This window comes from Cibotium barometz, chromosome 15 (assembly GCF_041138505.1).
Source record: "Cibotium barometz isolate CiBa-2024 chromosome 15, ASM4113850v1, whole genome shotgun sequence".
Taxonomy (NCBI): domain Eukaryota; kingdom Viridiplantae; phylum Streptophyta; class Polypodiopsida; order Cyatheales; family Cibotiaceae; genus Cibotium; species Cibotium barometz.
The window spans coordinates 34022910-34038603 of NC_141060.1; the positions used below are offsets into that span (position 1 = coordinate 34022910).

Consider the following 15694-nt stretch of genomic DNA (forward strand, 5'->3'; position numbering starts at 1 on the left):
GTGGAAGTTTCACCCACCCTTTTTAGGATTATTTGTCATATGTTGTTGCCCCATTGTGAGCCCCAGTCCGAGACATGCTAGGCACGAGCTACGTGAGTTAGTCTCCCAAGCCTTAACCCACTTGTGTTAGAATTTGTGCATCTCAATGTTTTGGGGATCTACCATTTATTTGGTATTTTAACTATTTTCTCCTACTCATTTTGTCTAGGGCCAGTCAGCCAGCCCTAGAGGCAGTCAACCAGGTCCCTACTGCACTATATAAGGAGTTCCCAATTATTCACTCATTGATCCACTTCCCTTGCACATAGTTCAACACTCAGTTGATGGCCATTGCCATTGCCATTGTAAAGCTTTACTGCTGTTATAAAAGGTGATCTTGTCCAACTCTCTCAATCTCCTTTGCACTCTCTCATATGTTTATTATTTATGCTTCCGCCTATGCCATCTCCTTCATGGTATCATTCGCTTAGGTCCAGGCTGCTCCAAGCTCTGCAAATCTCCCCGCCATCACATCTTTGCCTTGCGTTTTCTGCCCTATCTCCTCCTAGCTGAAGCTCAGCCCCAAACAATGGCTGCGTTTTCACACATTGCTGTGTTTTCTGGTCCAGCCAGCCCTTCTTGCTGCCGGCCAGTTTTGTGGCTGCGTTTTATCCTATAGACGCAAGCCGGCCTGGTTTTCTGGCTGTGTTTTCTTCTACAGAGGCAAGCATTGGAGTTTTGGCTGCAAATTCTGATCCGGCATCAGATTTGGTGAGTTCTCTTGCATGTGGAGTTGCCAGACAAGTGGCTGTACATTTCCTTCTTCCTCCACGAGTCCCTGCCCTGCTGGTAGGAGGTTCCCGGTGGTTTCTTGGACTGTTTTGCTGCTGTCCAGCCTCCTCCTCTCTCAGGTTTGAGAGGAGGCTGATTGTTCCTAGTGCCTCGCTTCGTTGGAAAGCAGTGTTTGAGAGCTGAGATTTGTTCTTTGTTGCTATGGATATGGCTCCCCCCTGTACCAACAAGGATGACATGTTGAAAGGACCCAACTATGCTCATTGGAAGCTTCAGATGCGGATCTGGTTCATCCACAAGGGTTTGTGGGACATTGTTCAGGGCGTCCTCAAAACACTAGGCAATGGACTCAAGATTAGGGGGATGGATTTGCTCTGGAATTACAATACTAGGATAATCGGGACTCGAACGCGCATTCTGTGCTTGTGCGGACCATCACCGAGGAGGTCTCACCGGCAGTGCAAACTCTCACTAGTGCTCATTAGGTATGGTCAAAATTGGAGAATCTCTTTGCACGAGATTCATCGATGAGGGCAGTTACCTTGTAGGGGCAGCTCTACGGCTTGTTATTTCCTGAAAACAATTCCATGCAATCTTTTCTCATGAAGGCCAAGGTTATCCATGACCAGTTATTGGCTATGGGTGTTGCTTTGTCCTCTTCTCAGCTGGCTCCTCTTATCCTCACCAAGCTTCCTCTGGATTATGATGTGATTTCTCGATCTTTGTGGTGCGAGCTCACATCCACTCAGTTGGATTTTGATGATCTTAGCTCTCCCTACTTTTGGAGGAGGAGTCCGTTCCCATCTCATAGGGTAAATTGAAGGTGTCAATCAATAGTTCTCACCAGGTGCGTTCCTCAGTTCAGAAGAAAGGTCGGAGTCGCTGCTTTACTTGTCGAAAAAGAGGCAATTTGTCCAAAGATTGTTTGTCCAAGAAGAAGGACAAGACCAAGGGCAAGGCTTCATCTCAGAGAAAAGGCAAAGACACGACATAGGATAGTGATACAGATTCTAGTACCACTTCTAGGGCTCCCAGGGCGCTTCCGGCTCAAGAGAACCCAGATGGTGTACTTCTCTAGTACACATGCAGTTTCCCCCCATGTGCTTCCAGCCAGAAGAGGCTTAAGGGCGGGAGAGGGGGCTGATTGTAGCTCCACTTATTGGTGCATGGGGACCGTGATTCGGAGTTCCAAGCATTAGACATTTGGCAGGACATGGTTATCTTTGGTACAGCAGAGATCATGAACTGGATCAGTTCCAAGGTCATTGTTCGAGGCTTTTGGGACGTGATGTGTTCCGTCCACTGTTGGGGATTATGGGCACGGTGTGTCCAGCAGCTCGTCATATATTTTTGGAGTTCACTGCACACTTGTGTAGGAATTCGTGGCCAAGCAAAGTTCCTTGTTGTTCGTGGTGGCATCTTGTTTCGAGGAAATAGGTTGGTGGATGCTCTCTCCGAGGTGATTCCAGTATTCGCGGTGCTGGAGGATCCATGGTTGCATCGTCATTGACTTATCTTCTTCCGACTCTTGGACACTATGAGCTACAAAGGGGGTGTTAGAATTTGTGCATCTCAGTGTTTTGGGGATTTATTTGGTATTTTATCTATTTTCTCCTATTTATTTTGTCCAGGGCCGATTGGCCAGCCCTAGAGGCAGTCAACCAGGTCCCTACTGCACTATATAAGGAGTTCCCAATTATTCACTCATTCATCCACTTTCCTTGCACATAGTTCAACACTCAACTGCTTGCCATTGCCATTGCCATTGTAAAGCTTTACTGCTGTTATAAAAGGTAATCTTGTCCAACTCTCTCAATCTCCTTTGCACTCTCTCATATGTTTACTGTTTATGCTTCCGCATGTGCTATCTCCTTCAACTTGGAGCAGAGAGAATTTAAGTCACCTAAGGATAGTGCGTGTAGGGGTCAATCCTATAGTTGTGCATGTAGATGCATGAAAGAGCACATAGAAGCATCATATAGAGGCATGTGCACATGGACCGGCCTGTGGACCAGCCTGTGGACCAGCCCATAACGCACCTCATGATGAGGGTTTTCCTTGTATATGGTGTTAGACACCATATACTACCCCTAGGCATGTTGTCGGCAGCCTAATATGGCTCAAATCCAAGCATGGCAGCCCATATGCCAGTCGAGCAGGCTTACAGCAGTCACGTAGTAGCCCTGACCCCACACGTGTGAAAGACATAGCATTTAATGTTGTATTTTCTCAATCGTGGACTTATGAAGCAAGCCCACAGCAGGATAACACCACCAACCAGTAGCAAGAACATCTATATAAGGCGCCTCTTGGTCCCTTGCATAAATCACATTCATTCATCAAATTTTCAGCAAGCACATAAAGAGAACATGTGTGCTTGAGTTCCCTCTTGGAGCATACAATCAGCCTCAAGTACTCCATGCTTCAATCCAAGGCAACATAGAAGATCCTTTCATCTTCAGCCAGTATATGTGCATATCCTCAACAATTTTGGATTTGCATAAGTGGCTTCATACAGTCTTCTACAATGCTATAGGTTCAGCATTCTTTTAGCCGGCGTTTGGTCTTCCTCATACTTGTGTTTGGCAATCCATAGTCATCATTCTCATCATTGTACAAAGTTCTTCAAAATAATACAAGCAAATACTCCTGCTTGCGCGCCAGGGAAGAAAGGGGGAGAGAGAGAGAGAGAGAGACAAAGAAAGAAAAAAAGTTGTATTAACGTCTTCAAAAGGCCAAAATGACCTATGAGACCAAAAGGTTACATCATATCCATGAGGTACATCATCCTGGGTACAAAATAGTAATAAAGAAAGATAACAAAAATCTAGAACTTTAAAATTTGATCTAGGTACATAAGCAGAGAGCTCCCATATCACCCTAATACATCCCTCATGGGCTGTTGTGACATGGTGCTCAAGGTGGTAAAACTGAGCTGGCGCAAGAAGGTCCTGCGATGATGGGAGAGAGAAAGAAAGAAAGAAAGAAAGAACGCTGTATTAATGTCTACTAGAGGCCGAACTCGACCTATGAGACAAATCATTGTACAACTGTCAATGTCTTCTGGATGTCCAGAAAAAAAAGGACAAAATGAACATGAAATAAACTATGAAAGTATTGAGCTAGGGGGGGGGGGGTGTGATGGATGGAGCACTACTGCTAGAGGCTCAGTATGCAACCTATATGCGTAGGGTATACAAGAATGCAATGCAGATCTGTCTAGCTCCAACCAGTACCATAATGGGGGTGTAATATGTGATACATAGGCGATGGCGAGGCGAAAATACCTCGAAGCATGATCTCCGGGTGTGAGTGTAAGTGAGCTAGCCGCTCTTGGATATGGTGCTGATGTCGAGCCCGTATCTCTGTGATCTCCCTCTGATGTAGTCTGGGAGTCTCGTAGCCTGGTGCTCTCGGTCTCCGTCTGGCTCGAAGGTCCGTAGCGCGCTGAAGTGTAACCCCCTCCTGTGTCAGAATAGGCACTGGGATAGATCTCTAGAAGAAATCAGTGAGCTGGAGCTGCAGCTGCAGCTATCGCCCACCTCTCCCTGTGGTATGACTCCGTATCAGTGTCTCTCTGTGGCGCTGTCTCTAACAAGAACGGGCCAAATCTACGCTGGTCTGTGGACTCCATGATCTGGCGGAGTGAGGGATGTCCACTGAAGATGGTGGTGTATCTCTCTCTAATGACACTATATGGTCTGCATGTGCATACATAATGTTCCTCACTCTCAACCTCCTCCTAGCATAGTCTGAATATCCTCTCTGCTCTGGGGATCCGTGCTGCCCTACTTGCCTCAATCTCAAGCTGGTGTGATGACACTCTGAGCTGGCCAATCGCCACTCAGGCACTGTGAGGCATGTACACATCCATGTATCCAGGTCTCTGTATGAATCCGTCCACTGAGATACGCATAAACTGATCTCTGTAGTATAGCATCTTCAGCGGTAGAGGCTGACTCGCTGTAATCCAAGTCTCTTGAGTGTATCGCTACCATAAATCCTGCCGAAGGACTCTGTTCCTCTCACTCTGAGAGAGCCGGATGTGTGGTGCATGTATATCATACTGGAAAGGTGGCAAGTGATCTATGTCGAGACCATGCTGAGTGAGCCACTGTATCATCTGTGAATACCATGATCTCCTATCTCCACTCTCTGCGAGCTGCCTGGACGCCTCAAAAGCTCTATGTGAGAGTCAATCTGATGGCATATCTCTGATCCTCTGAATGAAGCAAATCATCTGGAAGAGGGCCTCTACTAGCATAGGAGGTGCAGCAAACTCCGTCCAGACAATGTCATGTGGGACGGAGGGTTTGCTGCGGATCATCCGTGAGAGCATGAGAATTTGAGGCCTCTCTATCTGAGACCATGTGGAGGTGGCCAGCCTAGGTGTTCATACTGCTGCAGCATACATCAAAGCAGGGGTGACTAGTGTGTCAAACAACCACCCCTTCGTGCGGGGCTCCTGGAAGTGTGCCTGGTGACACTGTCTCTCTAGCATGGCCAGAGCTGCATACCCTCGTGTGAGTCTATCCCTGGCTGCCTGTGCCATAGTAAATCTTCCTGGTGGAGTCGTAAATGTAATCCCCAGGTACACATATGAGTCTACCACCTCTACCTGTCCTCCTACTAGTGTGAAGATGGCCTATCGTCGAACCGGCCCTGAGGTGTGGAAAATCATGGCCTTGGTTTTCCCAAGGTTCACTGTAAGCCCCCTCTGTGTTATGCAGAAGTCATCAAGTGTATGGATATGGTGCTATAGTCCCATCCGCGCCTTCAGTGGGTAATTGGGACCCAATCTGGTCAACCATCATACCCGGACCACAGGCTAGTGCAGGAGCTTGGCTGAGAGGTGTGACACTCGATAGAGCCACTGAGTTATGCAGAGCTCCATGCCCCAGACCCCATGGCCCTCGCCCACAGCCACGCCACCACAGGAGGATCGGGGCCATCATCTCCCATCATCACAAGACCTTGCACTAGCTCAGTTTTACCACCTTGAGCACCATGTCACAGCGGCCCATGAGGGATGTATTAGGGTGATATGAGAGCTCTCTGCTCATGTACCTAGATCAGATTTTATAGTTCTAGATTTTTGTTATCTTTCTTTATTACTATTTTGTACCTAGGATGATGTACCTCATGGATATGATGTAACCTTTTGGTCTCATAGGATTGCATGCTACAGATTTTGCCTTGGCATCTCTTGTACAATGTCCAAACATGTAAAAAAAGACATCACTACATAGTGAATAACAAGTTTGGAGTGTTGCATGCAGTATGCTGCAGACTGTTGGCACTGGAGTTTGGGGGGTGTTACAAGTTGGAAAATTGCGAGATTTATCTCTTACATACTTGGCATAGCTCGTATAATGCCAAAACATACTCAACAGGCATATCTTTAGCCTTTACAACATGTGAAAATAGCAAGGTTTGAGATCTTCTGCTAGGCCTTGATAGCTCACAGCTGAACCTTGGCAACTGCCGAATCTACATGACAAAAGATAAATTCACAAACCATGACTCATATTCCAGATGTGCTCTCAAAGTTGCCAAACTTGAAGAAAACTCCAAGGAACCTCAAAAAGTAGTCTTGATAAAAACTTGATAAAAACGTTTGAAACATTTTGATGTTTCTTATGGGGACTCTAAATATATGAAACATACTTTTGGCAACTATGATCATTATAATCATCATTTGATCATCATTGGTATTCATTGATCATCACCATTGGAGTGCATACCTTCCTCATCTTCACTATAGTGCATACCTTACTTGTCTTCATTAGTATGATGTGATCTGAAGGTGCATACCTTACTCATCTTCACGATAGTGCATACCTTACTCGTCTTCATTAATATGATGTGATCCGAAGGTGCACTCTTAGCAATGATTAATCTTAATAGGTATTTGATCACATGGGAATAGACTCAGACATCTATGGAATTGTGACATTAGGTTACCGTGCATTGCTCGTAAATCATCTGTTTTCTCTCTTAGCAATGATTAATGTTAATAGGTATTTGATCACATGGGAATAGATTCAGATCTCTATGGAATCGTGATATTCGGTTACCGTGCATTGCTCGTAAATCTTTTTTTCTCTCTCTTCCTCCAATGCCACTAGGAAGCTGACGGCTTCAATGTTCTCTCTTCTACAACCAAAACAAAGGAAAAACACACATGGTTTTGTTTCCTCGCTTCACCAAAAAGCATCCGAACCTTTCGCTTTCTCTCAAGCAGTCGGCGGGCTCAGCTTCTTGTTGCCGCCGTCAAGCAGCAACGCGCTACCCCTTCCAGCCCACCCCGCCCCACCACCTCCCACACCTAGATGACTCCTGACTTTTGTATGATCTGTCAATATGCTTACTAGAAGACTCCTTTTTGAGAAAAAAGAAATGCTTCGTAGTAAAGACAAGGCTTGGCACTCACTTGTAAGGCAGGTCAAGGGTCATTCAAGAGGCATCTCATTCTTGCACACACACGTGTTGGCACCACTGGCCAGAAGGCAATCCTCAACTCCCAAATGCAAGCATTTGAAGATCATCACAGAAGCTATGAATCAACAAGTTGTTTTCGTATGCATCAATATATCTAGTAAGCATAAGCACGATCTAAGTCAAGATTCACGCTCATCATTGTAAATACAATGCGTTTTTCAATATTTAGTAGATTAGGTCTATCTCTCCTTCTCTATTGTGTTTTGCTCAATTTTTGCTAAGAGTTAAGTCTTTCCGCTGCGTCAATCATGTGACAAACGAAGCAAGTTACATTCAACTAGTAGGAACATAAACAAAATGAAAAATATGCTGGTAGGATAAAACAAACACCAATGTATTGCCTTTGAACCTTAATAAACCCTTTAAAGAGATTCAAGCGTGTTGGCTAAGAAATCACTAACCTGTTGGGCAAGATTCCGTAACCGCACGCCTAAATGTGCTTCACCTTTGGTAAGAGGCATCCGAAAGCCCTTACACTCTAGCGCTTCTACAACTCTCATCATCTGATCACACGACCAAAAAAAAAAAAACACTTATTAAGACTCTAAAAGAAGCAAGAAGTACTATAATGTTGTCAAAAAGAGGCACTTAATCATGTCATTGTTTAATTGTCATGCATTCTTGGAAGGTCAAAGCTGCTCACACTATTTCCACATTCAAAAAATTAACCCTCCATATAAAATCAGCAATCTGCTTACTTTATTGACTCAAACCATAGTGTGCTTGGCTTTAGTGTCAGGCCTCTTCAGCCTTCCTTTTGCTACTAGTCAAAGTTGCAGTGATACTTATCATACTTCAAATATTTGAAAACATTTGGAAGTATGATAAGTATGAAAATGTATGATATCCCAAAGCCTACCAATTATCATACATACATCGTGCATTGTACTGAATGTCAACCTGTCTGAATAGTGTGTGAGGTCCTCCATGGCCCCCATTCATCACTAGCCACCATCTTTCTCACGCCATTGAAGACTTGCTCATTCAATATACTTGCAAGTACTACATACATGTACGAAAAAAGCGAGTCTCAAATGGCAAGAGATCCCTATTGCCGTGTGCTCTAAACATAGCAAGTGCCCTTTGCTTTTTCTAGTGATGAATGTAACTATCTTCCTGCCTTTTTCCAACACAGGGCAACCCAATCCAAGTAATGGCATGTACAGCATGTGAAAAAGACGGTGGGAAACATGTCCTCTATGAGCTGTCCTGCACAAACACAATTTAATGCAGTATCATAATGATATGTAACAAATTTTCAGCTCCAACATCCTCAATCGCCTTTCTCAAAAAGTGATAGATAAACTCTCCTATCTTACCCTGCAGGCTGCCCCTATTGTCAAGTAATGTCAAGAAGATAGTGCCATGAATTGAAGTGGCTAAAACATTCATGATAGGTCTCTTTCTCCAAACCAACCATCTTTGACAATAGTGCAGCCATATTTCATCGGTCTCTCTTTCCTAATAGCAAGCTCTACATCCACTGACCTCACCTCTTCCCTAACCTCCTTCAAATGCAACTGCTTATAAGATGGTGAATTGAAGCTAGGGATTGATGTGGCAATGCATTTCACCATGTCCAAAAGTATCCATCCTTCACCACATAAATGCGACGGCATTTCCAAAGAAGAATTGCCTTAAGGCTACCAAAGTTGCCAAGAATTTCTGAAATGCCTAGTATGAAACTCGTTTTCAAAAAACTTCATATGTTTTGTATTTATGTGAAACGTTTCTAAAATGTTTCATATAAGAAATGGAGTTAAAAATGCAGTACATGAAAAAAAAATTGCAATTCCTGGGTATGTCAACATTATAATGGGTAAAAAAGAAAACTAATTACCCCCAAAATCAACCTTGTACTTCAGATTTTGATGAAGGGGAGCACATGCAGCTCGACGGAATTGGTCACAATTGTACAAAAGCGTGCTCAGAAGAGCGGAGAGGCAGGAAGGGATTGGGGGGGGGGGGGGGGGGGGCAGCAATGGGTGGGAAGAGGTACAGAAGCGGCACCTCTAAAACTGGCCAAATTGGGCCCTGATTCTTTATCCCCCAAAAAAAATGTTTCATTCATAAGAAACACTTCTTACGCGTTTTGTACCTTCTCATATCATACGAAATGCGTTTCGATGCAACATAGATGGCAAAGTGAGCCCTTTTCCTTGCAATTAGCATACATGACTCATTTATTTTTTTCTGTTATAACCCACATAGGTCTTCTGCCTCCAAAAGGCAGCAGACATGACTCATGTAGTTATTTTTGTTTGGCACCTGCAAAGGTCTATTGCCTCCAAAAGGCAGGCACCATGCCTTGAACCTCACTTTGGCTTCCTATACTTGTTGCTTTTTCCAATGCAATGCAAACTTCTTCTGCATTAGTTGGCACTCTAGTACATTTACCAACCCTAAATCTAGTCAAGCTCAAAATGTGGCCCTCCATTCTATCTACGAGCACAATATTTGCACTCTTCTTGGGCCTAGATTTCCCACCATAGAAATAACATTGAGAGAGTCCCACTCTACACCATTTTGCTTGCTCACCACCTCTAAATGCCAAAAGCGCTTCACAAGCTACAAAGCACAAAATAAATTTCAGTGTGCCTTGTCAATGTTATGATTTAATACACCCATAATCAATTTATAGTGTAAAATCAAGCCCAATGTCCCCACCGCATAGCATAGTGGTTAGAGCATTTAAGTCTCAAGCAAAGGTCTTGGGTTCAATTCTCACTACCTACGGCCAAGGGTGACATCGCAAACCAGTGGGGGTGAGGATTCACTCATGAAAGTGTGTAAATAAAAATGGGTCAACGTACGCATAAATTCTCAAACAAAAGATCAAGCCCAAAAATTAAAGTGTGTAGAAGACCTTCAATTTTCAGCAATACAAAAGGCCCCAAAATCAATTTCCCAATATTAATGGTAGAAATAAGAATATCCCTACATGAGACATTGATAAGCCACAAAATCATTTATCCAAAATTGATTATAGGATAGCCCCAAAAACAATTGTCGAAAAACAGCAACCAAAATCAATTCCCAATGCCCTGTTTTCCCCCAAAAAGATCTTAATAGCTTTTAATAGCTTTAAGTATACAAATCCACAATTGTAGGTCAAAAGGAATGCAAGGCATGCCCAAGCAATCCAAGAGCGGATGGTTCCACGGTTCGGAGGGAGTATAGGAAAAGAATATCATCCCATGATTGTGTTCCCTCTTAAAAGCATTACGCTTTCCTTTTGCACATCTAGAGAATCCCTTAATACGAGCCCAAGTGGTCATGAGAGTGTGTATACATATCGACTGAGTGTAAAAAGTCTGAGTTTCATCTATAGCCTTTATGCAATTAACTCTCTAGATCTACCAAGTTGTAACACTGGCATTAATCTCCCAAAAAGAGTCCACTCTACCTCTAGGTGGTATGGATTGTGAGGTAGGAACCTACTCTAGAGGCATCTATGAACCACTCTACCTCTAGGTGGTATGGATTGTGAGGTAGGAACCTACTCTAGAGGCATCTATGAACCACTCCTCTAGGTAAGCCATGAAGGCAATGTCACAATCCCTTGCCTCATAAAACATCGGAGGACCAGCAAGCTATAGAACCACATGCGGTATAAACCCTATCGTTCTTGAAACTACACAAAAGAAGGGCAACTAAGCACCAAATTAATTGAGTCTCTCAATCCCCAAATGCAATGTTGAACGAAGTCAATAGTAGCCAGGCATCTAGCATAAGATGGGTCTACACCAAGAATTTCTCTCCTTCAATAAATCAAAAGCCCACCATGTAGAAATAACCAAAAAGAAAACGATAATCTGTCTTCTCCTATAAGAGTACCAAAGTCTTCGCCAAAATTATGTTGGATAGTTAGTGTGATGTAATAACTTTCCCGATGAGGTCAGAGGGTAGGATTTTTCTGAAAAGATCTAAACAGGGAGAGCCTAGTGTTCCTAATCATGTATTCAAAGAAGCAAAAACACTTCATGGGATTATCACATCAATCAACTCCCACTCTCCCAAAGCTCCAATCAAGATGCTTGATCGAACAACCGCCATAAAAACATAGAATCCAGGAGTCATGTATCGTAAACTCCAGGGTCAGATCAATAGCCCAATGTCTCCTCAAGCAGCCTACAATCCTAACACCCTTTGTGATAGCTCCATGAATAGGGTACTAATCCTCTGAACACTCTCCATCCCGGCTTAATGGAGTAAATAAGTTTTAACCCTATCCTCACTCCTCAAGGTAGCAATCACCCGAAGAGGCACTCAAGGTGGCAATCACGCAATAGGAAAAAATCCCATTCTAGGAAGGGCAAGATTTATGATGAGATGTGCCAGTGATCCACTTATGAGGGATGGTTGCATCAATCTGCCCAGTACCTCTGTGACTCCCTCTAAGGTGCTGGACTGAGGTATCTCTAATCCATCGCAAGGTAGCAATCACCCGAAGAGGCACTCAAGGTGGCAATCACGCAATAGGAAAAAATCCCGTTCTAGGAAGGGCAAGATTTATGATGAGATGTGCCAGTGATCCACTTATGAGGGATGGTTGCATCAATCTGCCCAGTACCTCTGTGACTCCCTCTAAGGTGCTGGACTGAGGTATCTCTAATCCATCGGAAGGTTTTTGAAGACCTTCCAAGATCTTACTGATGAGGCATGACATCTCTCCCCACTTGCCCAGTACATATAGCCACACTCTCCCAAAGGCTGACCCTTGTAATTTCTGATCCATAGTTACGGGAAACGGACGAAACGGCACCCTACATGTACGAAATGGCATTTCCCCTTTGCTTGCAGCCCAAAACGCTTGTCCGTTGGGGAAACGTTTCCCCAATAACACCGAGTGTTTCCCCTCATAAACCCCCAATTTTAGGGCAATAATAGCTTCTCTTTTGTTCCTTCTGCTGACCGATCTCCTTTCCCCCAATCTCCAATCATATACTCTCCTAAATTCTTACATCTCCATGTGTTTCTTCTCTCCCTTTTCTTCTCACTGCTCCCTCTAATTTTACATCTCCCTTGATGATGTGGTGTTTCCCCTTTTCAGGCCCTAAGAAATTGTCGTTTCTCTTTCCATTCTTGTTCCCCTGTTTCCCATAACTATGATTCGATCAAATCATTCCCCATGATTGGTAATCTGGCTGCCTCTGCAACAGTACTCAGTAATCTCTACCTTAAAAAAGCTCTCATACTACTCCATGCTCTTGCAAAGGTAGATAACAACAGAGAAGAGCGGGGTCTATAATCTACCTCTAAAAAGTGCATCCAGTCTCCTCCACTGTGAGGCGTGCAACTGGCAATACGAAAGATGAAGAAATTCTTCCAAGGCTCCCTGGAGCAAATCTTTTGACCACTAGCTTGCAAAATAAGGCCCTACACTAAAGGTCCAGGTCAAAATTAAATATAGGATACGCCCAATTTCCAAATTCTTGAGCCACATTTCTCTTTTGCCAATTCTCACAGAAAAGTTAGCTTGCTTTAGGGTCCTATACATGCCCATCGCAGGAGAGTCATGGATTTAACAGTTCAGCTAATCGTACTTCATGCACATTCTTTTGTTTCATCATGGAAACAAATAATGATTGCATAACAAAGTCTCGCAAGCCCAATTAAAATACACAGTGCCCCTTTCAATCGCAAGACAACCCTGACTAGATGATGATCTATGAACATTTGAATCTCAACAAGTAGCTCAAAATGTTAGTCCTGATCCACTCTTCAACTGTTTGAGAAAATAACTGGCTTGCTGGTTTCAATTGTCTTCATCTCTTTCTTCTTTGTGACTTTTCCACAAACGTCCTCTCCTTCCAAATGTGCAGAGTTGGCGAGTTCATGTCAGGTTTACAAGTCATACAATCCCTGTAATGTTGTCAACCCGCTTACACAAGTATGCAGCCTAATTACACCTTAATTCAACCAGAAAATTTGCTCGGTGACTCCATTACATACAGAACAGTCACAATTTGTACAGAGAGCTACTTCCATCAATCCACCACCCATGCTTGACGAGGTTCTCAAGTCCCTTTTAGTATTTCCTCAGTAGTATCTATATGCTCATACAATCTCCACTAGCTCTCCATCAAATATAAGATTTGTCTATGCAAAGGCTAGTATCAAGGTCCACTTTGAGATCTCTATTTAGTAAAACTTCTACAAGGCACCTAAATCATGTAACATCCTTCCTAAAGAGTGTCATAGAAGTACTAAAAACAAAATTTTTCTTAATTTTCCCCTTTGTACATAAAATGTCTCAAAATAGAAGAATGCAAAAATTCTTTGAGGTGGGAGAGTCCACTTATGTAATGATTTCTATTTTTCGAATTTCAGCTTGCAAGGAAAGAAAAACTTTGAATATTTAAATACATGTTTTGGAGACAAGATATCAGGGAGATCAAGGATAGTTCAGTATATTTGGAGGGCTATGGATATGTAAGGAAGCATGCTTTTTTCCTTTTAAGAAACCTTGAGACAAAAGATCCTTATAGTTACTATTATGCACTATCTTCAGCAATTCGTGCTCATTGGCTTCTAAAAAGGCATGGTCCTTGCAATGGACCAGGCGTTCATACTTTCTCATTCTATTTGTGCACACATGGATCTCCTTGGTGGACTTGCTGATGGTGAGGTTTCGAATTGTCTTGAACTAATCCACATATCACTCATTTTGCGGACTAAAACCGGGGAGTGTGGGGGGGAGAAGAACAGGGTCACAAAGTAAATGATTAAGCCCATCCATAGTAGATATTAAGTGAGCCACTCCAGAGATGGTGAAAAAACTAATTAATAGTATTCAAATTTGAAAAGGAGAGAGACCTTACTTTGAGAAGTCTCCTTTGAAGTTCTTGCTCCTTTTGCCTAAGCCTTTGTATCCAAGGAATGGTATCTATCTCAAAATGTCTTTGAAGCTGCAAATCAAATACAATGATCCACGCCAACTCTTAAAATATCCAGGCATGACTCAGAAGAAAACATATTTACATGTGGAACAAAACAGAACTTGTCAAAAAATGCAGTGCCACATAAAGTCTACGTGTTCACTTAAATGTCATAAATCACATGAAGAATTGCAACCAGTTCAAAGCAATGACAAACACATGAAAATTGTAAAGAGATATGCAGGAAAGGACCACAGGTAGACATTGACATTCCTAAATGACCTTACCAGTGTTCCAGGCACCCAATCTTGGGTCTAATAAATGCATGGGACACATGTACATCATTACAGCTTGCAAGTGGGTTACATCTAACTTGTGCGGGTGACTTTTGACACTTGGCCAGACCCTAGACCTAATGACATGTCCCTCTCTCTCTCTGCACTACTACACATCATGGATATTTTTCATCCTCCATAACTGCTTGCTGACGTGTGCTAACCCTAATCTCCCACAAATGGTATCAAAGCGAGGCTCTCAATTGGTGTGGGCCCAGGCGCCACCAATTCCGAGCGGCACTAGTGCAGAGCGCACCACTGCCACCCAGCCCCTTGACAGTGCCACCCATTTCTTGGCGGCACTAGTGGGGAGACATCTGCCACCGCTGGTTGCTCTGCCCGACTCGGCAGCTCCTCTTGCGCCAGATCTCCGCCTAGCTGCAGCCCGTCACCTCATCGATCTGTGGATTGTGCATCTTGCTACTTGGCGATCACTGCCTGGACCTTCACGCCCACTTTCAACTCCCGCAGCACCACTATCTCCTCTTCGTCTCTGCGCTGCCTGCCCAACATCCACACTGCTGCTTGCCGCCACTTCTACTTGCTCGTCAATGTCCACCATAATCGCACCGCCAACGTAGTGTACATGCTAAGCAAACGCAAGCAGTGTTGAGCAAAAGCTCTTAGCGATGGCTCTGGCCGCGTCTTTGTCTATAAATATTATGGATCGTTGTTCATCCTCTTCAGCGCAGATGAATGAATCTTCTTCTTCGTGGATCAATTAGTGGTGGAATGACGTTGATCTTACTGAAAGGTATTTAATCAGTTCTCAATTAGACAAAGCCGCCGTATTATATTCAATTGTGTTACATAAGTTCAAAGATGCCAGTTCTATGCTGGAACCTCTTGAACAATTTGAAGGAATTCATAGTGGCATCAATGAGAATGATGTGGATGACATGATAGAGTCAGCAAGAATGGTGTTAATCCAGGCTCAAAGCGAGAGTCAGCAGGACAAGCATGATCTTTAATGATTTGGAGAGTGTTTTTGGCTGTCTTGCAAAGGTGCCACCTTCTATGTTTTTGGCTAGCACCATGGAGGGTGCTTCGGCACTAGCCTAGAAGTGTCACCGCAAGAAATCATTGTCTTCACCAGCATTCCTGGAAAGGGGGGGTCTAAAAGCCCCATCATTATCTCTGTTTTGTGAGTGTCAATATGGGTTCTCAACCCGGGGAAGTCCTCCGAAATCCGAGTTAAATAATCCT

At 43.6% G+C, this 15694-nt stretch overlaps 1 protein-coding gene across 3 annotated transcripts in view; it reads right to left on the reverse strand.

The window, feature by feature from the left end:
- LOC147631204 (nuclear pore complex protein NUP54-like) overlaps positions 1–15694 on the reverse strand; it is a 62132-nt gene that overhangs the window by 11494 nt on the left and 34944 nt on the right. For all 3 annotated transcript variants that reach the window (XM_086809546.1, XM_086809543.1, XM_086809544.1), the window contains 2 exons: positions 14097–14183; positions 7674–7775 (listed from right to left, as the gene is read on the reverse strand). In XM_086809546.1, the coding sequence (XP_086665672.1) occupies positions 7674–7775; positions 14097–14183 (189 nt within the window). The remainder of the gene's footprint in view (positions 1–7673; positions 7776–14096; positions 14184–15694) is intronic.